We start from the raw sequence: 22739 nt of genomic DNA, 5'->3' as shown, positions 1-22739 counted from the left end.
AAATAAATAAATAAATAAATAAATAAATAAAAAGGAGCATACATAGAGGGAGAAGCGATGAGCAAAATGGTAACAACCCAAAGGACTGGTCTCAATGCTGGAAATAAAATTTCTGGACCCACATTCTTTCACCAATAGTCCAACCCATTCTCTAAAGGGTTGCTATAGGATACCTCTCTAATGCTTAAGCCTACTCCTGATTCATAGCTAAGCTCAGTAGGAGCTTAATCAAGTCACTTTCTCTGAACCACTTTCTTCATTTCTAAGTGGAGGTCCTATCTGCTAACTATCAAACTAGGTCTTGTTTGGTCTTCTGCAGACTGAGATGATGCTTTAGGGGACAGTGGAGAGGCCACCTGCACCTGATCTAAAGGTGCATCCCCAATCTCCACTTTCCACTCACCATCCTATTATAGGTGAACCCCAAGCCTAGACTACAGTATTTTCTAGAGATGCACTATACTCTTTTACTTCCTGTATAACACTGTAGAAGGATACCTTTGAGGACTTAAAAACTAAAATGCAGAGCTCAGCAAATGCCTGACGGTCAGAAATCAGCGTTACCAAATGTTGAATAAATCCCTTTAGGTTCACATATTCTCATTCAGTCTAACTTTGTCCTCACTTTTATAGAGCAAAGCAATCACAAGTTGCTACAGGGATTCAGCACCAGCGTAATAATTTCCCCTTACTCCATTTTTTAAGAACACCCACTGGAATTAACACTCGACAAGAGCGCCCTCTAGTGGGCCATGGAGAGATCATCCCCAAGAGGTGCTTTCAGACTGTTCTTTGGATCATTCCCCTTGGGCAGGTGATTGCCATTCAGGACATACTGAATGAGCAGCAGAAGGCTGGCAGCCTGGGAGACCAGACCAAGCAAGAACAAACTTTCAGAGAGCTTACAAATGATCCCAGTCAACTAAACCAAATCAGGGACTTCGGCTTCCACCCTCTGCACTCCCTGCTCTCATCCGGCCTTAGCGTGTGCTCCAAAAACATGCCAAGTGAGCAAATCTAAAGTTGCACCACAGCCTATGGAATATTCGGCTGTCTGTAAGATACCTCTTGAGTAATGTTGTAAGGACAGGAAATATACCAGTAGTGAAGAGCCAAGCTGTATTTCAAAACTGTCAAATGCAGTGTTCAAAGTCACTACCACTGAAACTGTCCAAGGTTTACATTTTACTAGATGACCCGGCAGAGAGCAGTTAAAGCCTCCATCAGATTTTATATCTGCTAAGCCCTCCTTCAACTGTACTCTGCTCCCAAGTATTACACAGGACACGGGGACAGAAACAGGGATGTTAAAGCCACATTTATAAATATATAAAAAATAGTTCACGTATTGTGAAATAAGATAGCACTTCATAGACTGCCTTTAAAAAAATGCTTCCCCAAACCTGAATCAGAGTACCATTTTTAGACAGTCATTAGGAAAACCAATGCATGGGAATTCTAGCATTCCTCAGTGAGAACTTCAATCTCCTGTTTTTAACCCTAAATTATTTACTTATTTTTTTTAAAGATTTTTATTTATTTGTCAGAGAGAGAGAGCACAAGCAGGGGGAGCAGCAGCGGGAGAGGGGGGAGCAGCAGCGGGAGTGGGAGAAGCAGGCTTCTCACTGACCAAGGAGCCCGATGTGGGACTTGACCTGAGCCGACGGCAGACGCTTAACGACTGAGCCACGCAGGTGTCCCAACCCTGAATTATTCTAAAGTTAATGCATTACTACTTGACAGGAGGAAAACAGCTTTTCTTTACCCATGTGCATTTCTCTTATTGTTTTCGTGTTCCTCGGAAGCACCCTGAACATTCATTCTGTTATCACTAAGTCCGCTTCTGACAAATCACCCTTAAAGGCAGGACAGATTATAGCAGCCTGGTGTAGACACTCGCATTTACCGCTAGAAGGAACATGCAGTGGGAAATAAGATTCCAACCAAGCAAAGGCTGCTTGGTTAACTTTATTCTTCCATTTGACTGTTGGGTTAATGTTATTAACTATACAGGCGCCTGGGTGGCTCAGTGGGTTAAGCGTTCAGGCTCTTGGTTTCAGCTCAGATCATGATCTCAATGTCATGAGACTGGGCCCTGCATTGGCTCTGTGCTGGGTGTGGAGCCTGCTTAGGATCCACGCTCCCCCACCCCTGCGCAAGCACGCTCCCTCTCTCTCAAAAAAAAAAGTTACTAACTATATTCTTCAATATCCTACTTGCGCTGCATAAGTGGGAACAGAGGCCAAAACAGGCAATTTGCGGGTCAGGGAGGCTGTGTTTTTTATAAGGGCAATTTCATGTGAAATTGTGAATTGATGGTGAGTGGAAGAAAAAGATTGTCCATATTATTCCAGAACGGGAGTCCACTTGGCTGAAACACTGTGTGCTTCTGAAGTCTTGAAACTTAAAAAAAAAGAAAGATAATAATAATAAAAATTAAAAAAACCAAAGGCCTGAAACTACCCGTAGCACGGTCTCTGCGGGCAACCAGAGGCGCCAGCAGCACTTCCCCAGGCTCTGCCCTCCAACAGGAGAACGCAGGTCTCTGGGCCAGAGGTAGCCCGATATAGGTCAGGTGACGAGTGTCAGTTCTCCACGGAGACACACATGGGACCACAAATCAGATTCTTCACTTTCAAGAACGGCTCCGGTCAGGTGCACACCGTCCCGTCCTTCAGATGTCTCTCCTCACCCCTCCTGTTCTAAAAGCCTCTGACGCGTTTCCATAACTACTTCCTCCATTATTTCTGGCTTTAAGAGGTCTTTGATCTAAAGAAGAAAAGAAAAAGGTATTTGTTCAGAAAAGAAACCAACCATAAGCAGACATCCAAACGCAGAAACCAAGCATGGTTACCATAAACTTTCTATATTCCTTTCATTTTTAAGATTTAATTTATTTAAAGATTGTATTTATTTATTTGACAGAGAGAGAGAGAGAGCATGCGCACACGCACAAGCAGGGGGGAGCAGGAGAGGGAGGAGCAGGGAGCCCAATGCAGGGCTTAATCCCAAGACACTGACATCATGACCTGAGCCAAGGGCAGACGCTGAACGACTGAGCCACCCAGGCACCCCTAAGATTTATTTATTTTAAAGAACAAGAGCGAACACGTGAGCGGGGGGAAGGGCCAGAGAGAGAATTCCAAGCAGACTCTGCGCTGAACACAGAGCCCAACACGGGGCTCGATCCCATGATCCCAAAATCACAACCTGAGCCAAAATCAAGAGCCAGAAGCTCAACCAACTGAGCTATCCAGGCATCCCTCTATATTCCTTGATTGGAGGCTAAGTATTGCAATCTGCTAGAACTAGCTTAATGAACGATCAAGATTCTCCCGTATACAGCTGTCAGGAACAAAGACCTGATTCTTGGCATTCACTAAAAAGATAAAACTAAAATTTGGGATGGGAAGATGAAGTCCAGAGAGCTGCTGTTGTAAACTAGTCCTCCCCAGCACCTCCATCCCCCCAAATCCTTCAAGTGACACTAGACACCGAGGATATTACAAGTATCTTGGGGAAACTCTACCAACACTCGGTAGGGCTGCCCAGCAGATCCGTTCCCACTGCTGGACATGTGAAGCTGCTGGGAGATGTGCTTGCGATCCCAGAGGAAGCGCTGGAGCAGACGACACTCCCCCCCCCCCCCCACTTACAGCGGGACGAGGAAGGAGGAAGAGCGAGGGCGTGGCTGGAGCAGGTACCTGGTGCGGAAGGGATGCCTCGTAGCAATACAGGATGCTAGTGTCATACAGCATCATCCTCTGGGTGACCAGCGAGACGATGCAGTTCCGGAGCCGGGAGATCACCTCTCGGTCGGCGAGGGAGACGGGCTGCCAGCGGAGGCAGAGGGAAACAGAACCAAAGTCAGGGAAGAGTCACGGCAAAGCGCAAAAATCATTTATAACTTGGACCCTATCACTCCGAGACTCCAAGCCCATCAAGCTAACTCCAAGGGAGACTAGAAAGGCCCTCAGCTGCTGTAACCCTGCAACCTGCCATCCTGCCAACGGGGATCAAACCAGTTCCCGTTCCTTTTCCTTCAGAAAAGGAGAAGGCAAGACGATGTTCATGAAGACACCTCAAGGGAAACTCGAATTCCCTCAGACTACAGCAGTCATACGGTTTAAAACCAGACAGCTCTTGGGGCGCCTGGGCGGCTAAGTCGGTTAAGCGTCCGACTTGGTTTCAGCTCAGGCCATGATCTCAGGGTTGTGGGATCGAGCCCCGAGTTGGGCTCTGCGCTCAGCGTGGAGTCTGCTTTTCTCCCTCTCCCGCCTCTGCTCATGCGTGCGCTCTCTCAAATAGATAAATAAATCTTTAAAAAGTAAAAAATTTTAAAAACTGAAACAGCCAGCTCCCCCCGCCCCAGAAGCACAGCGAAGACCGAGCGCCACTCCGCCCCGACAGCAGCCATGGTGTTTACACACCTCCAGGTTTGCAGTGAAGCCCCCCGCGTCCTCTTCTTTGTGCTCGGGTGTGGGGTAAATCCAGATGAAGCCGTTGCTACCAAGAATCACTGAGGCCCCACAGGGCAAATCATGGAAGTGAGTCTTCTGCCGTTTGACCAGGGAGGGGGAAACCTGGACCAACACCCCCTGGCCTAGCTAAAGAAATACAGCATAAACAAAGTCACTGGAGGGTCATGAGTAAAGTGCGTGAAAAGCAGACCACAGAATACACATCCTCATTACAGCGGAGTCGGGGCCACTCCTGTTAATGACTACAGTCACCTGTGTGTACACACAGGGTAATTACTCCCAGAGGACACTTCTGGACGCAGAGGTTGTTGACACACCCCAAGAGAAGGTGACTTTCAATACTCTTCTCTCATTCTCTCCCATTCTTATCATTATATTTGAATCTGGGGCTGGTGCGCTGGCAGAGTCAGGCAAGCTGGCGCTAATGAGGACATGCGCCCGAGCCTCTTGTGGGCCCAGGTGCACCATTCTGTTCCACCTGGATCCCAGCCACCTACCCTGCCCGGACACGCGTGCCGCTGGGCAAGGGGAGTGGCCTACAGCTGGGTGCAAACCCATCCCCGGTGGGGGGGGGAGGGTCAGCCCCGAATTCCCATCCCGCAGAGGGAGGGTCTGCAGGACCAGGCCCAGGAAGGTCAGCACCCAGAGTGTAGCTGTGGCCCTGCTCCAGGGCTGCGCGCACGGCTGACTGAAGCCACTCCACAAGCGAACAGAAAATGAGAAGGTTCCGCCAGATAAAGCCCAGGGACTAATAAATCATAATCTGTTTTAGAGAAAGTATGCTGGCGTGGGGCCCCTGGCTTTCGGTTTCGGCTCGGGTCATGATCTCAGGTTTGTGGAATCAAGCCCCACGTGGGCTCCCCGCCCAGCGGGGAGTCTGCTTCTCTCCCTCGGCCCTCCCCTGCTCATGTGCACTCTCTCTTGCTAAAATAAGTGAATCTTTAAAAGAAAAAAAGTATGCTACCGTTAAAACAGTAAGAGCCTCAATAACGTAACTTCGTACAATCAGTGACATTTCATTTAGAGGCTCAAGTGGCAAACCAGTTTCTCCTAGTAATGACACCCAATTTATTGACTGGACATTTGTCTAGAGCCAGGGCCATCGGGTTTCAGTATGACCTCCCTTTGCTCCTAGTAGAGCCTCTCAGGCCTGGCCCCAGTACAAAGCGGTAGCGCCCCCGGGAGTGAGCCGAGCCAGCAGGGCGCGGGGCCCCTGGTCACAGGAGCTCTCCTGCCACAACAGTCTCCTCAGTAAGAAGAGAACAGGAGTTGTCGTCGGTGACAATGCTACTGACCCATGACCGCGTGAACCAGCCGCTCTGGGGACGCCAGCCTGTCCTGCTTAACTTCTGGGGCTCTTCAGGGCCGAATTCCAGAGAGCCCTGGGGATTCAGAAATGGATTCGAAGTCTCAGTCTGTATCCAGGAAAAGCAGGAGCCCAACTTACTTTGCCATATTTCAGACTCCTCGTGTGCAGAGAGACAGCCCCATCGGAGAACACCGCCTGCACCTCCGCCTGGCCGGGGTGATAAAGGAACAAACACTCTCACGGCACCCACCTTCCCTGGGGCCCTGGCCCCCCCCCCTCCTTTCCTCCCATCCCCAACGGTCCCACTCGCAGCCTGACAGACCCGGAGGACAGCACCTCGACCTAACCTCTCCCCCTTGGTTCTCACGAATGTCTTGATGTGAACAACACCTTTTCTACTCCCTGCATAAGAAAATTGGAGTCTAGCTTAAAGCACGGGCCACCATAAGTGACAAAACCCCAAAAAATGACTGAGGGAGCAGGTCTGAACAAGGGCTGGAGAGTTCGGCTGGGTTAAGTGGATGGAGGAAGGCTGCAGCAGAGCCTGAGACACTTGATCTAGGATCCAGATCCCCGCCAGGACTACGTGTCTCCAGGAGGAGACATACGATCAAAGCCCCATTTCCCAGCTCCGTATAGAGCACAGAGACGCTGTAATCCAAGGTGCAGGATACACTGATAAGATCCCCTTCCTGCAAGAAACCTCTCATGGCCAGCTCGTCTTCTGCAGATCTTCTCCTCTGAAATACACAAAGCGATGACGTGACTTAAGTCAGATCCTACAGAAAGATCTCTGGAACCAGCCACAGTATTCAGACACTCGAGTAGGTAAGCAGTGTCACTCAAGGAATACCAGAGCGATCACCACCACTTTCCCTCGTACAGGCCTTCCCACAGCTCCTCCTCTCCCCCTCCTTTCTCTGCATAGTTTTCCAACTCCTTACGTGCTACTGAAACCCCTCCCAATCGTGCCCAGCCTCCTTGTCCACACTCACCGTCCGTGGCAGCCCTCCCTGCTACAGCAGGACCAGACTACCTATGGCTTGACTCTTATCTTTACTCACACATTTCCTGTGGTCTCAGACTCCCTGTGGAATTCCATCCATTCTTCAGGGATCCACTCTAACGCCCCTTTCCTACAAGCATCTCCCAGTGAAATCACTCACTCCTTCTGTACAATCACACGCTTGTTTATTCTTCGACTGTCAGGTATTTAGATCAGTTATCTCGCTTCCCCTGCTAATCTGTGCACTTTCAGGAACTCAGCCAAGCCTCCTTTATCTTGCATTCTCCAGAGAACCTAGCACTGAGCCTCTCTGTACATACATGATGGATTGAAGAAAAACCACGGCATTTTACAAAAGGCCGCCCCTTAGGTATTGCAGTTGTCTGGAATAACCAAATGCCATTCAATTGACAAAAAGCTAATCTAAACACAACTTTTCAAGGGACACCATCACTGTGCAAAGCTGATACACCCAGAAAAGGAAAATGAGCACCAAGCACCTGAGAGCTTCTCTTCCAACTCTCTTTTGGGATCACACCCCACGGCCATTCCAGATCCTATCACATACCAACTGCTGCTTATGTTGGGAGGCCCGGACCAAGTGAAAATGTGTACATCCAAGCAGCAAACCTCACAGCAGACAAACAAGAGTAAAAGAGGCAACCTCAGCATAAAGCAGAGTTCTCCACTGGTGCAACGGACCCCAGAACTTTCGCTAGCAAATTCTACAGTACCAGCATGGAGACCCTTACCAACTCTCCTCCAGGAAGGTTCATGGATGACAGAAGCAAGACCGAATCCAGCCTAGAGTTGGTCTCCACCTTCCACCTCTTCTGTTGAACCTACAGAGAAATTTCACAGTTGGACACAGACTCCAGGGGCAAGAGCTCACATCGTCAGTGACCAATAATCCCCAATACAACAAGCCAACTGTTTACATCAAAGGGCACATAAGGGGCGCCTGGGTGGCTTAGTCGGTTAAGTGTCTGCCTTAGGCTCAGGTCCTGGGATCAAGCCCCAGGGGGCTCCGTGCTCAGCAGGGAGTCTGCCTCTCCCTCTCCTTCTGCTCCTCCCCAACCCCACCTGTGCTCTCTCAAATAAAAAAATAAAATCTCTTCAAGGGGGGGGCACGTAAGAGTCAAATGCAATGAATGCCCCATTTGCATAACTACAGATAGAATGACTATCCCATTCATTCAATCACCAGCTTGCTTTTACTTTGTAAAAACCAACATGATATCTACTTTACCTCTGTGATTCTCCCCACCACAATGTCTCCTACTTCACCATTATATCTGAAAGATAAAACAGATCATCCATCAGTGAACAGACCTTATTACAAGACTAAGCACCACTGGAGATTTCAGTTCAACAGGATGAGGGCCTGGATTAGGCACCCAGCTGAAGTATGGTAAATTCACATACTATGCTTTTCCGACTTATTTCCAAGAACCGAGAACTTCAAACATTCCTACGTGTATAAAGTCTCCATTAACTATTCTTGGACAAACCATTTATTCCAAGTAGTTCCTTAAGCCTGAAACCCCTGTTTTGTTAATTGCATGACACTGATAACCATGGAATATTTCCCGGGGGGATCTGGAACACAGATGGCTTCTGCATCAGCAGAGGAGGAGGAAGAGGAGACTGAGACAGGACCCCACTCAATCCAGTCCACTCACAGTCTCCCCCACCCACAGGGAGCTCAGCTCCGGCCCCTGTGCTAGTTCCTTATCCCAATTCTAATCATTATGTCTTCCATGCTGAAGGCTCCAGCCGTGGACCTCTTCTCCGTCAGCCCACACTCACCTCTTGCTGAGCTCATCCAATCTAATGGCTTTAAATACCACTGATGACTATGCCATTCCCCTGAATTCCAGACTCTAGTCAACTGCTGGCTACCTAGCATCTCTATTTACATGACTATTAGGCATTTCCAAATGTCACCAACCTAAAGAAAAGCTTTCCAGCAGCTCCCTCCCCAGCCCCCATCACAAACTGGTCCTCTCCCAGCCAGCAGGGTCTCAGTAAATGGCAACACCATTCCTCCAGTTGCTCAAGCCAAAAATCTTGGGAGTCCTTGGAGGAACGCTTGATTTCTCTCTCTCTCTCACTCCAGGACAAGTCCAGCAGCTGATCCTACTGGCTCTACCTTCAAAATATACACAGAAAAAAAAGGCATCCAAATTGGGAAAGGAAAAAGTAAAACTACCTCGATTCACAGACATGGTCCTATATATGGAAAAGCCCAAAGAATACAAAATCCAATACCCTTAAGTGAAAAACAAAACAAAACAAAAAACTCAGAACACAAAATGTATGCAGAATCAGCCATTACTCCCCACTTCTACTGCTCCCTTAGTCCAAGCCACCATTATTTTAGATGATGAAAACAGTCCATGAAGTCTCCCTAAGCCTGCCCCTGTTCCCCCTCAATCCCTCCCAGCAGCCGGTGATATTAAGACAGAAGTCAGATCATGTCCCTCCTCTGCTCCACCCCTTCCAGGGGTGGCCTAGACTACATAAAGTGGAAGACAAAATGCTTATCAAGGCAGGCTGCCCACCTCGGCTCTGTCTGCATCTGCCCCTACACTCCCCCTTGCTCACTCCATTCCAGCCCCACCGGCTTCCTTTCTGGGGCTAACCTTTACTGAGCTCTTCTAGGTAGCAGGCCCTGTGCTAAGTACTTTACATGTCCCGTTTCAATGAATTCTAACAAAAATCCTACAAGATGGATCATGCTATTACCCTCATTTTGCAGAGGAGGTGGCCAAAGTTTGGAGAGATCGAGTAATGTGAGGAAACCTTTGAAGCCCACACTTACCTATAGTCACCTACATCCTTTCTATAGTCATGTTCAAAATCGCAGACCTACTGAATGATAAAGCAGGCGGGGGGCGGGGGGGGGGTATGTTCCTGGCTGTATAACATGAATGACACAAGAGAATACACACCTTTTGTTCTCACCTGGTTTTCAAAGCTTTCACACAGATCAACTTGTTTACCCTCTCCACTGAGCCAGCCACAGATGCAATGAGCTTCTCTTCCCCCATGTAAGTTCCATGGCCCCTGTTTTAAGAGTAGGATACAAAGGATACAAGGGTAACTCTTGAGATGACCTCTCCCTTCAAGAACAATATATTCCTAACAGGCTCCTCCTACTTTAAAGCCTGGCTTTTCTCTGTGCCCCGAACACTCCTTGAGAGAGCTGCATAGACATCTCCCCTTGTCTTACTCAAGTCTACTCAAATGTCACTTTCTCCATCAGGCCTACCTTGATTACCCCATTTAAAACAGTCACCCATCCTGCTGCCACCACCCCCACCATATTCCCAACCACATTCCACTTACCCTGCTCAACTTTGCATTTTCCCCACTGAATTTATCACCAAACATACTAACTTGTTTGTTGTGCTTATTGTTTATTATCTGTCTGTCTCTGTCAAAATATAAACTCCACCGCGACAGAGATTTCCAGATGTTTACTTTGATCACAGCTGTACTCCAACCGCACGTAATACAAATATATCCTGAATTCATGAAGGACTGACACTTTAAGATTCCTTCGGATCCAATAACCTCAAACTAAAACGTTAAAGAGCAATATTATAAATGCTGTACCGCCACCACCAAAAGGCTGAAATACTACTAGTGTTTATCTACGATAGTGATACAATGGTGAGTTTTGCTTCTTTTCTTCTTCTTCTTTTTTTTTTTTTGAGAAAGAAAGAGGAGGGGGAGAGGCAGAGAGGGAGAAAATCCCAAGCAGGCTCCACACCCAGCGTGAAGCCTGGGGGGGGGTGTTGCATGGGCTGGATCGCAGGACCCTGAGATCACACCTGAGCTATAATCAGGAGTCAGACGCTTAACCGAGTGAGCCACCCAGGCACCCCGCTTCTTTTCTTAATTATATCCTCATTTAATTCTCATTTCCCTACCAAATAGTTACTGTTATTATCACTATCTAACAGATAAGAAAACTGACCTTGGAGAGGAAATACAACTTATAATCTGTGATGGTGCAGGGCTGAAACCCCAACTGTCTGGCTCAAGAGTCTGCTCTCTTAACTACACGTATTGTACTGCCTTCGGATTCAAAATGTAGATTTGGGTGCATGTAGCACAATATATTGTGTATGCCCTAAGCCCAAACAATTACTGATTTCAAAACCGAGCACCTGGCTAAGAGATGTCGCCGAGAGAAGAGGCCACGTCAGGAATGCCCACTGTCCCCTCATCTGAAAACTGGAAAGAGGCCCCTGCTCCTAACCCTCCCCAGTGTTGCAGGTCTCCAACGAAGAAGGCGAGGAAGGCTCAGAGATCAGGGCCCGAGGCAGAGAACCCAGGAGTCGTTGACACCAGAGGTTAGGAGAGAAGGGTTTCCAGGGACTGAGGCAAACGCAGACGGGGACACACAAGGTGCATAGAATAAGAAGCCCGAGGACTCGGAAACAAGGGAGCTGGGATGCTCAGCTGTGCCCTGCGTCCCGCGGGTACTCAGATGCAAGGGAACAGAGGCCACGTGCACAGCCCAGCAGCCGCCCTTTGGGGCCCCGAGTCCCCAGGTCCCCACGTACCGCATGAATCCCGTGTCCGTGGTGATCGTGTCCCCCGGAACCACCAGATGTTTTTTAGTATCGCGGCCCACGCTCTCGCTAAGAGGCTTGCGAGCCACGGGAAGCCTCATCTCCATCGCCATCTTGGCGCCAAAGAATGGCGCAGGCGCAGTCCGGCCGGGAACCGCGACATCCGTCTCGGCAGTTCCCGGCCTTCGCACGGAGGGGCGGGGCAGGGCGGGCCTCAGAGCAGTCGCCAATGGGAACGCACAGTCTGGCGGCCATGTTGACTACTGGCAACCATTTGGCTAACATGAAGGGAATGAGGGAGCCAAGTTGCCATTTTTACTATTGGTAAGGCCGTACCTGTGAAATAATGAGATCTCAGGTGGCATGGCGTTTGATTTTTTACCAAAAATATCTCGTAATCATCATCCCATTTATGGTTAACCAGAGTCAGAGATCATTGAGAAATGGGCCTATGAGTTTCCTTCCAACTCTAGGTTGCTAAAATGTGATTCTTTGGTATGAGAGAGCTCAGGAGGTTGGGGAGGTGGGATCTACAGAAGACACTAGTTGGAAAGAAAAAAGAGGCCCTTTTCGTACTGTTCCTGGTAGCCCCAGGATTCTACTTTACTGCCTCCTCGTGGGCGCTGGCTCAGTACCAACCAACCACCTCTACCCCCAAACAGTGTTCCAGGTGCTGATTCTGTGTTTTCTTAATAACTTCTTTTGAATGAGCTGATTTACTCTAACTTAAAAATAAAGCTGCCTAAGAGAATATGCAAACCTTGCAAAGCAGGCCTATTTTGTAGGGAGGGCAGGTGCACACATAATACAAAGATATGGGCTTATATTTACTCATACAACAAATTGAGCACTCTCTGTGTGCCAGGAGCTGTTCTAAGGATTCAATGGTGGACAGACAGATGTATATGTGGCTTTATCCCCATGTCCAGTTTACTTTTTAAAAATATTTTATTTATTTATCTGAGAGAGAGCAAAAGCGAGAGAGATCACAGAGGGAGAGGGAGAAGCAGACACACCGCTGAGCCGAAAGCCTGATGTGGGGCGCAATCCCAGGACCCCAAGATCATGACCTGAGCCGAAGGCAGACGCTTAACCGACTGAGCCACCCAGGTGCCCCCTCCACATCCTATTTAATAGGAGCATTTCCCTCCTCCCTTCTCCCTGTCTCCCACTACCCTCTCCCTCCCCCTTGCCCTGCGTGATTTATAGCATCCACAACAAACTGTGTTTCAACCTCAGGGAATTGGAGCTGATGATTATGCACAGGGACCCTAAAGAGGATTACATAACTTGCATCAGCCTCACACACTACGCTCAGTAAATCAGGTCCACTGCCTCCTAAAGATCCATCAGATCAGTTGTTTGCTAAACCTCCAAAAGGACAACATTTCTTTTTAAGCAAAGCTCACAACTACATCTGTCAAGAAAGCCAATCCTGCAAGGCAGTCAAGGATATAAATTCTAGGGCTCCATGGGGCAATCCGAAGGTCAGACAATGGCCCTCCTGCGTGGAGGAGGTGATAGAGCTACAAAAGTGTGAGTTGAGTCTGGCCTCCGCCATAAGAGGGCAGTGGTGTCCTTTGAGCCAGGGTAGCCCAGCCGGCTAGGGAGCTAGGCCTGGGAGGGCCCCTAGACCAAGAGTAGGGTACTCTTGACATCATCCATTTTCATCCCAGAAGGGACGGACAAAACCTCCGCCCCTCCCATTCTTGCAGAAGCCACATTTACGAGCCTACACTTGATCTTAGCCAAAAGGCGGAGAAGCGATCCACATTTACCGGGCCTGTCACAGCATTGGGATTATGAACACTGTCTAAGTATAGTGTCGGATTCAGTGCCTGTTGAGAGCTGGCTTCCTGGTTCACAGACAACTGACTTCTCGCTGTTTCCTCGTATGGCCCAGAAGGGGTGAGGGGAGTCTCTGGGGTGTCTTTTATAAGGCACTAATCCAATTTACAAGGGCTCCACCCTGGTGAACTAATCACCTCCCAAAGGTCCCACCTCCTCATACCATTAACTTGGGGGTTAGGATTTCAACACATGAATTTAGGAGGGACACATTCAGTCCACTGCAGATACGTTTTTTAATAGCGGAAGCAACTAAGGGCCAAAAGGGACTAATATTCACAGAGTGCTTGGTGGCAGGGCCAATGTTCCTTCCCACTGCACCTGCTTTACCCCAAAGCCTGCACCATTTACCGAACCCTTCTCCAGGGCCTTGTCCTTTGCTGAATGCTTTACAAACACATGCTACTTATTCCTCACACTTGGCCCATCTTGGAGGTAAGAATTGCTATTCCTGACGGTCCCTTGGGGTCTCTGAATCCCACAATAACAGACCTGCAATTGGGACTGGCACCCAAGACTCCAGACTCCCCACCAGAGCTCCTCTCTGTGCAACAGACTTGCTTCTTCATACCACACCGGGCAACCGGGCACCCGGGAACAGTGCGCATCCCAGAGGGGCTTATTAGGAATATGGATGCCTCAGGGCGCCTGGCTGGCTCAGTTGGTTAAGCGTCTGCCTTAGGCTCAGGTCATGAACCCTGGGGTCCTGGGATCGAGCCCCGAATTGGGCTCCCTGCTTTGCAGAAAGCCTGCTTCTCCCTCTCCCTCTCCCTCTGCCTGCCGCTCCCCCTGCTTGTGTGCTCTCTCTCTCCTTCTCTTTGTCTGTCAAATAAATAAATAAAATCTTAAAAAAGAAAAAAGGAATATGGATTCCTGAGCCCAAACTTGGGCATTGAGGTGCTACAAAGGTGGGGTCTTGGAAGCCTGTGAGCATGTGTTTAACTCCCTCAGTGATTTTAATGGCCTCTCAGGTCTAACATTCATCAGTTCCCCCCACATCCATCTACCTCCCATCTGTGCACTTTCCTCAGGCCACTCAGTCATGTCTCACCTGGGCACCACCTCCAGGCTGGTTCTACATTTGCCCCTCCTACCATCCAATCTCCATAGAGCAGCCAGAGTGAGCTTTTAAAAAACACATCAGGTTAAACCACTTCCTGGCTTAGAACACTTCTGGCAGCTTCCCTTTACACCAAGAATAAAATCCAAACTCGTCTTTGCCTGGCCCTGTCTCTGAGCTCGCTCTCCTCCTAACCCAACCCGTTACTCCTTCCACTGCAGCCAGATGCGCTGGTCTCACCTGCGTTCCATACACACCGCTCTGGTCGCCACCCCAAGATCAGGGCACTTGGGGCGCTCTTGGCATGGAATTCTCTTCCCCTAGGTCTTGGTGGGGCTGGCTGCTTCTCACACAGACCTCAGCTCAACTATCACCTCCTCAGAGAAGCCTTCCCTGACCACCTTTTCCGGAATAATCCTCGGTCCCTTTTTTTATCACTTGATCTTGTCTCCTTTCTTGTCACTGAATGTTCTTGTGTGTTTGCTTATTTATTGCGGACTTCCTCCACTAGAACACGAGTACTCCAAGAACCGGGGGCTTTATGCTTTTTGTTCATTGTGTCTCAGTGCTTGGAACTGAGGCCCCTTCCAGGGTTAGCCATTCCCTAGAGATAGTAAATAACCGGCCCTCCTGTAGGGGGCTCACTCTGGGCCACGCTCCACCTGCCCTAATCCCGCCTGGGCCAGGTACCAGATAAGCAGGGACAGGTTCTTGGAGCACTTGTCTTTGAAGCCCTGCACTAACATGCAAGATGTCTGATTTCGACGAGGCAGCCACGTTGCAGAAGCAGTTGGCAAGGGTGCTAATCAGCCACCATCCAGAACTTGCCCCACTAGCCACAGACATACATCCCAGTAGGCCAGCTCTGAGGTGGGAAGGAAGCTGAAAGTTTGGGATATCTGTTCCTCCATTTCAAGAGATCCAAGGATAATGGACACAGCAAAGGGTAGGAGAAGAGGGGGGTGGACAGCTGCCTCAGATGCCCTCTGGGGGAATGCCCAGTGGGGTGGGTGGCAAAAGAAGCTACAACCCTTCTCACCCACCAAAGGCATCCCTGCATTAACAAGAGCTTCCATTTATTGAACACTTAACTTTGTGCCAGGCACCACGCCACATGCTTTATTTGTTTATATACATTATCCCACTTTATCCTCACAACATTCTTTTCCATTTGAGGAAACTGAAGCACAGAGCCGCTAATTGACTTGCCTCAGGTCACACAGCGGGTGAAGGGCGGGGCAGGGTTTCAAACCCAGACCCAGTGGCCTCTATCTAGAATCCTCCACTCCTGGAGTTCCTGAACCACGCAATAAGATGAGAAAAAGAAAGAAAAGGCATCTTGATTGGAAAGGAAGAAGTAAAACTGTCTCTATTCATAGACAACATGATCGTGTACATCGAAGTCCTAAGGAATCTCCAAAAAAGCTTCTAGAATGAGTAAGCGAGTTTTGCAAGGCTGAAGAATACAAGGTCTATATACGGTGCCGGTCCGCACTGCATTCCTGTGGGATATGCAGAAAGCCCTGACTCTGTGGGTTGACTGGGATGTGGTTGGCCTACTGGTCGTAAGCATGGCTTCTAGGGTCAGCGGCCATGGCGAAAACGGCTCTGCTACTCGTGGCTGGGTGACATGGGCAAATGATTTGCTCTCTAGCTCAGTTTTCTTCTACTTCAAATGGATATTAATAGTGCATCAGGGAGGAAAAAAGAGCATCAGCTTCATGGGCTTGTGGGGAGGATTCCCAGAATAAATGCATTTAAATCCCTAAGGCCAGAAACTGCTGTGGTGTTTGCATGCCTTTGTGGGGAGGAGGGGGGGGTGCACTCCGTGGAAAGGGGCCTGAGGCGTCTGCTGGGAATGCAAGCACGGTGAGAGCTCAGGCCTTTGGTATCAGGCCTCCCAGCAGCGTGCAATTCTTCAGGACCCCCATTCCTCTCTGCTCATCCTTGGATCTCCAGCGCCCGCACACTTGTGTAGGTCTGCAGCAGGCATAGCAAATGCACCTTAGCCTGCAATTACAGCCTGCTGCCACCAGGTGGGTTCTGGAGCCCGGGCTGTGGACCCTGCGCTCAGTAGCGGGGACTTCACAGAATGGAATTAACTACGGAGAGCCATGTAGATTTTTGATCAAGGGCCCTACTGACTTCTCTGAAGTCTGACTCCTGAAGGAAGCCAGCATTACTCTCTGGAGGCACGGCATGTGGGTCAGGAGGGTGTTTAACTCTACTGGTCAGCATCCAGGAGAAAGGAGATTCAGCTTTGTTTATGGAAACAAGAGGCCTCCTGTGGGGCCTGCAATGGGGGGAAGGTAATACCGGGGGCCCCTGGAGGCATCAGAAGCCTAGTGGTGAGGTTTCAAAGGAGAGGCGAGGTTGGAGACAGGGGGAGGAGGAGTAACAAGGGTGACTTACCCTGCTTACCCTAGGGAGGAAACCCCAGATGGGCCTTGCAAATGAACACATCAAGTGTACATCTCTACCTGTGCCCCCATCTGCCGGGGTACAAGACCAGTCCCCAAAGTATGGGGGTCTTCGGGAGCACCTGAAGCTCCAAATGGGGATGGCCTTTATAAAAGTGTGAGTTCAAGTGTCTTCGTGTGTGCATGTGTGAGCTCGTGTCCACACACACGGCTAAATGAGGATGCACAGAGGTGTGCCTGTACGATGCCAGTGGGTTGGAAAGGCGACCCTCCCAACTAGCACGTGCTGGGGTACAGGTGTGAACTCACACTCCCCAGTGTGCACACCTCCTCCTGGCCAGGAGGCACTGGGTAGGACAGCCAGGGCCTGGCCCTGCATTGAAGGCCTTCCTCCTCTTTCCTCTTCCTTGGGGACGCTCTGGAAATGGGGACCCAGAGCATTTGGAAATTCTAGGCATTGGGAGGGCACTTAGTGGCCATCCTGGTCCACCCCACGGGCTGCTTGAGTTCTCTTAAATTGTTCATGAAAAAGAAAAAAGAAAAAAAAAAGTAAGTAAAGATTTGGGGGAAGTAACAAAGTGGGACACCAGGATTTGAGAGTCCAGCTGGAAGCATGAAGAATATGCCCAACCCCTTCAAAGATTTCCGGTTGCTTTGCACTGTGGCCATCTCTTTAGGAGCTGACATCCCAGTTGTGACGGAGAATTTTCCTCAGGGAGGGCACAATGGTGACTTTCAAAAGCAGTGAAACAACTCTGCCCAACCCCTCTCCAGTTTCTAGGCACTTTTCATATTTCCTTTTCATGCAGATAAATGTGTCGACCCCTTCACATGCTAAGTGATAAATGATCCAAGTAATTTTTATTTTAGAATACAAGAGAGGTACAAATGTATTTACAGTTGTACATATACAATCAAATAATATATATCACAGTTTCGTAAATATCATTTTAGATAAATATTTACAAAGTTAAAGTGACCATTTTCTGGAAGTAAAACACAGTTTCTTGAAAACTCTATACATTTTATACTTTTCATTATTATTATAGTTTCTTTATTTTACAAAACGCCTTACGGGAATTCTGGTACATGACTGCAAGGTGGGACAGGCGACACCAGAGGGCGCCCACCGCCAGAGTTTGGGGAGACTTGGGAGGAGGCAAGGGAGGGAGTGGGTGGGCGGGGCGGACCGGGGGGGGGCCCCCCCCCCCCCCCCCCCCCCCAGGATCCCGCACTGCTTGGAAGTGCTTTCCCCGTGGAGAAGCCAGTCTTGCCCTCCTCCCGCAGGAGTGTGGCCAGGAGGGGAAGGGAAGCTTCTCCTTAAGCGAGAAGTCAGATGAAGAGGAGGAGGCATGGCTCCACCTTTCTCATTTTACGGATGGGGAAAGGGGAAACTGAGGCCCTAAGAGGAGCAGGGCCTTGCCCGGGTACCCCAGTGGATTTCCGTTGGCCCTCGCGCTCAGCCTGCCCGGCACACTGCACAGTGTTCGTGCCTCGTCCCTGCCCGGGAGCCGGCTTTGGGGGTAAGGTGGCCAGAAGGAGAGAAGGGCCCGCCTGCCAGGGAAGAGCAGGTCTCGGGTCTCTCCTGGCTGCCCCAGAGCCCCGCCAGCCCCCAACTCTCAAGATCAAGTCCGTGACTCCCGACACCGCGGGGCACCAGTCCCAAGAGGCGGCCGGAGGGGCCGTGCGCACACCGGCCCGCCCCCCGCCCCCAGGCTCCCCGCCCCCGCTGAGGCCCTGCCACCCCCGAGGGATGCCAGCCCCGGCGGCCTGCTCGACAGGTGTGCCAGAGCGCCCCCGACGCCGGGCGTGGGGACCCCCGAGGAGGAGGCGGCCGAGCAGCCGCACCAGCTGGGTGGCCTGCAAAGGGACGCTGCCCTTCGGTGTCCTCACCTGCGAGATGGAGCGAAGACTGTATGCCTAGGGGTTCACTTGTGGGGCGCACCTACAGCGCCGGGCGCCGGGCCGTCTGCCGCCGGGGGGGTGGGGGCGGTCGCGTGAGGAGAGAGCAGCCCAGGCCCCCGCCCGCGGGCCGGAGGCGGGAGGCGGGGCGCGCGGGCGCGAGGAGGCGGGGCGCGCGGGCGCGGCGGGCGCGGGCGCGGCGCTCACAGCACCATGGCCGGCAGGTGGTGCGCGGCGGCGGCGGCGGCGGCGGCGGCGGCGAGCGCGGGCGCGTGCGGCGCGGGCAGCGCGGGCGAGTGCGCCTGCAGCGCGGCGCTGGGCGGCCGGTGGCGCGCGCTCTTCTGGTGGGCGCGCAGGCCGGCCAGCTGCGAGTAGGCGCTCTGGCACACCTGGCACTTGTAGGGGCGCTCGCCCGTGTGCAGGCGCACGTGGTTGCGCAGCGTGGACGACTGGCTGAAGCGGCGGTTGCAGAAGCGGCACACGAAGGGCTTGTCCAGCGTGTGGATGCGCATGTGCGAGCGCAGGTTGCTGCGCGAGTTGAAGCCGCGGTGGCAGATGACGCAGCGCATGCGGCCCGCGGTGCCCGCCGCCGAGTCCGCGGGGTGGAAGTCCTCTGGCCGCGCGGGCGGGGCCGGGGGGGGGGGCAGGCGGGGAGGGGGGGAGAGAGAGCAGCCTCGTTACGACCCCGCGCCGCCGCCGGGGCCCGGCCCGCCCAGCCCGCCTCGGATCGACGGGGGTGGGGGGTGCGGGTCTGAGCAGACGGGTTGGCGGCGCTGCCAGAGGGATGAGAGAGGCATCGAGGAAGCTGGCTTGGGGTCAAATAGGAGCTGGACTCCAGACCGTGCTGTGAGACCTCAGGGACTTAGTGACTTCGCCTCCAAACCTCAACGTCCTCATCTGTAAAATGGGGACCTACTACGACCTCACGGGGCTGTGCAGAACATCACGAGGCTGTGCAGAACATCACGAGGTGATCATAAAAAGCTGCACTTTACCTCCCTTAGCCTGTATACGAGAAGTACCTGACTCAAAGTAGCCTTCTGTAAATGGTAGCCTTCCATAAAAGGCTCCCCACCCCCCCAAAAAAATCCTTTCATTTATTCATCCCACAAATATTTACTGAGTGCCCTACTATGTACCCGGGAACTGAGCCTCACCTTTCTCATTGCTGAGATGGAGATAATAATAGCATCACCCCCATAAGCCTGCTTCTTGTAAGAATCAGAGAAATTACTGTTTGTGAAACATTAGCTGCAGGGCAAGGGCTGGATAAACAGTAGTTCATGAGCCTCAGGTTCTTCCTCGAACCAAATTTCACAAGGGTTTTATGAGGACCCAAGTGGGGTGATAGCTGTAAAAGGTTTAGTGCAATACTTGCCATGAAATAGGTCTTGAGCAAACAGTGTGTATTGTGTTGACCAGTGTCCCCCACAACACACACACACGAGTACACTCCACCCCACCTTCATTCAACAGGTTAATACCAAGCACCTCCACCAGGGACAGAGGGAAATGTACATTGTCAGAGCTGGAAGGGGGTTTAAAAATCATCTGGCCCAACCTCTTGCCTTTACAGATGGAGAAACTGAGGCACAGAGCCCTTCCCAAGATTGTACAGCAGAACTGGAACTCAATCCAGGCTCCTGCTGCCCGGCCCCTTGCTCCTTCTGCTCCACCCTCTGCCTCTCTGGTATCCTGCGTACCCCCCCCAACCCAGCCTGCCCCCAGACAATTTATTTTGTCCAGAAAACAGTGCCATTCGTGTCCGGACTGTGGTGATGGCTCTGAGGGCATTGGCCTGCTTGAGCCAGTAGCCTCATGGGCTCGATACTGCTGGAGATTGAACCCGGGTCCCTGGAGACCAGTAACCTCCCTGCCACACACCGGTGCACACAGGCACACTCTCACTCTCTCATTCTGGGTTCCAGGGGTCCCTTGTCATTGTGGCCTCACGGAGACTACCTACCATGCTTGTTCTTCTTCTGCTCCTCCTCTAGCCCAGGCACACCAGGGATCCCCAGGAAGGTGTTGTGTGAGTTTCCATACCACACCAGCAGCTCCTGGTCAGGAGGGATCATCTACAGGGGAGAAAGCAAGATGAGATCAGGGAGGCAGCAGTCCCCAGGGGTGGGAATCAGGGTCTCCGCACGTCCCCCTGCAGCCAGGAGGAAGCTGTCCTGCACCTGCCATGGAGACGGGAGTCCAGTCTCAGCCCAGAGAAAGCCACACCAGCCATCGCTAGCAAGCTGCATAAACACAGAAGGCCCTGGGTTGCTCTGCCCCCACCCCCTCTTTCCCCCTCCCAGGCCAGGCCTTCTCGCTGTTTCTGTCCTAGCTCTGGGGCTGGGAACAGAGCAGCCGCCCAGCCATGTAAGAGTTCCCAGACTGATAGCAACAGAATGGAAGGCTTACAGCAAGCTGACTAACAGAAGAAGGAAAGCTAGAAAACTTTTCCTTTCTTACTGAGGGGAACCAGAATCAGCCAGCCCTCCAGTCTGCAGGGCTGAGCCAAGGATCGTGGGCTGCAGGGCACCCTATGGCACTTGGTTACATCCTCTCTGATAATGTTCTGGAAACATCTCTCACGCAAAACGCCCACAAGGCAGCACCACGCCACATGTACCTCTCTCCCGATCACGGGCTGTGTGACTCCGTGCACACGGCAAATGCTAAAAAAGAAGCATTCGGATTGAGGAACCCCTCCACCTCAGGAAATACTGGGGCACACAGCCTGAAACAAAATCCATTTCTACAGGAGAGAACTCCACAGACGGTGACAGTTCTCTGCTAATCGCAGGGGAGGACCTGCACCAGGGAAATGGTGAAGGCCACGGGGAGGAAGGGGTTTGCAATGACAGCCCCGGGAGGCTGTGGAAGGCACTGTGGTGGCACTGACCATAAACCCCACACTCCAGGATGTCCCAAGGGGCCCGCAGGTCTTTGGCGAAAGCCAGTTAGCCCTCCCAAGTGGGGAACCTTCAGGCCCCAGCCAGCTAAGACAAATGAGAAAGATGGGGTGCCTCGGCGGGCTCAGTTGGTGGAGCATGCGACTGTTGATCTTGGGGTTGTGAGTTCAAGCCCCATGCTGGGTGTAGAGATGATGTAAAAATAAAATCTTGAAAAAAAAAAGACAGTTGAAAGAGGGGACAAGCCTGCACCCCATAGAGCTGGCTTTGGCATCTATCCTGGGGGTCACTCTCTGAGCTTCCCAGAGAAAGCTGGACACACCCAGGCAGCAACCGGTTTGTTTTCCTAATGGGTCCCCAACCGCCTCAAAGGAGTTGAAGCACCAAATATTCCATCTCGGGGTATCTGAAATCATGCAAGAATAGGACCCCCTCTTTTGGGCCCCCTGGTTACAGAGAAGGCCCCAGCCCTTCCATTTGACTCTGGCCTGCAGACCCCTGCCACATGCAGGATGCTTCTGTACCACAGCTTCCTTCCTCTGGTCAAAGCCAGGAAGACCCTCAGACCCTCACAGCCAGCTCTGCTTGACCCTGAAAGGACAGGGGCGGGGGGGGGGTGGGCAAAGGAAGGAAAGTTTGAGGGGGCCTAGTCACTGCCCTCCTCCTGAGACTCAGCCTGGGGCCACCGTGTGCCTGCCCCCACGGCCCGTGGGGCATCACCTCAAGCCCTCAGGGTCAGTGAGTGACTGGAAGCCAGGCAGAGGGTACCAGCTCGGAGGTACAGGGTTCGAATATGGAAGAAATAAGTACAGTCCCAGAACCCGAGGAAAATCAGGTGGTGCCTCAAAGAAAGCAGACAGGTTAGAATCTGGCACCACAGAAGTCCTCGAGGCCATTCACAGTCATGGCCGTTGTCCCAGGGGTCAGCGGGACAGAGCTGGAGGCCCTGCTGGAAAGGGGACGGAGAAGACAGAAGGAGGAGGACGGAAGGAAAATATTTAAGATCAACTCGTTGCGAAGGATGCTCTCTGTGTGAGGATGCAGATGGACCCTCGGCCACCGGGCGCCTGGGTGACCTGAGGCAAGCACTTATCCTCTCTAAGCTTGTCTCCTCAAGTGAGGGGGTGGGGGAACCTCCCTGAGGTCCCCCAACTCTGAGAATCTGATTGTAAGTCACCTCTGACCCTGTCCTGACCCCTGGCTTCAATTTTCACAATCAGC

General features: G+C 51.5%; 2 protein-coding genes across 5 annotated transcripts in view; both read right to left on the bottom strand.

Annotated features, from left to right (window-relative positions):
- Positions 1–1102: 1102 nt before the first annotated feature.
- On the bottom strand, positions 1103–11544 carry EXOSC2 (exosome component 2). 4 transcript variants are annotated; one of them, XM_081803767.1, is made up of 9 exons: positions 11374–11535; positions 9764–9865; positions 8046–8091; positions 7549–7638; positions 6399–6530; positions 5929–5997; positions 4431–4607; positions 3705–3833; positions 1304–2769 (listed from the first exon to the last, which is right to left on the bottom strand). In XM_081803767.1, exons 1-9 carry the CDS (start codon positions 11493–11495, stop codon positions 2689–2691), a joined length of 948 nt encoding a protein of 315 aa, XP_081659893.1. In that variant the 5' UTR covers positions 11496–11535; the 3' UTR covers positions 1304–2688. The 4 variants fall into 4 exon arrangements, with proteins under 4 accessions (XP_081659894.1, XP_081659893.1, XP_006746179.1 ...); XM_006746116.3 differs by having other exon boundaries at positions 6465–6530; positions 11374–11534; XM_081803768.1 differs by lacking the exon at positions 3705–3833 and having other exon boundaries at positions 1103–2769; positions 11374–11544.
- Positions 11545–18815: 7271 nt separating this feature from the next.
- PRDM12 (PR/SET domain 12) overlaps positions 18816–22739 on the bottom strand; it is a 7880-nt gene continuing 3956 nt past the window's right edge. The window contains exons 2-3 of the mRNA XM_081804052.1: positions 20579–20690; positions 18816–19225 (exon numbers count right to left, since the gene is read on the bottom strand). Of these exons, the coding sequence (XP_081660178.1) occupies positions 18816–19225; positions 20579–20690 (522 nt within the window). The remainder of the gene's footprint in view (positions 19226–20578; positions 20691–22739) is intronic.

This window comes from Leptonychotes weddellii, chromosome 14 (assembly GCF_054177405.1).
Source record: "Leptonychotes weddellii isolate Sample4059 chromosome 14, ASM5417740v2, whole genome shotgun sequence".
NCBI classification, from domain to species: domain Eukaryota; kingdom Metazoa; phylum Chordata; class Mammalia; order Carnivora; family Phocidae; genus Leptonychotes; species Leptonychotes weddellii.
The sequence above is the reverse complement of the archived record's forward strand: the minus strand, read 5'-3'. Positions and strand labels throughout refer to the sequence as shown.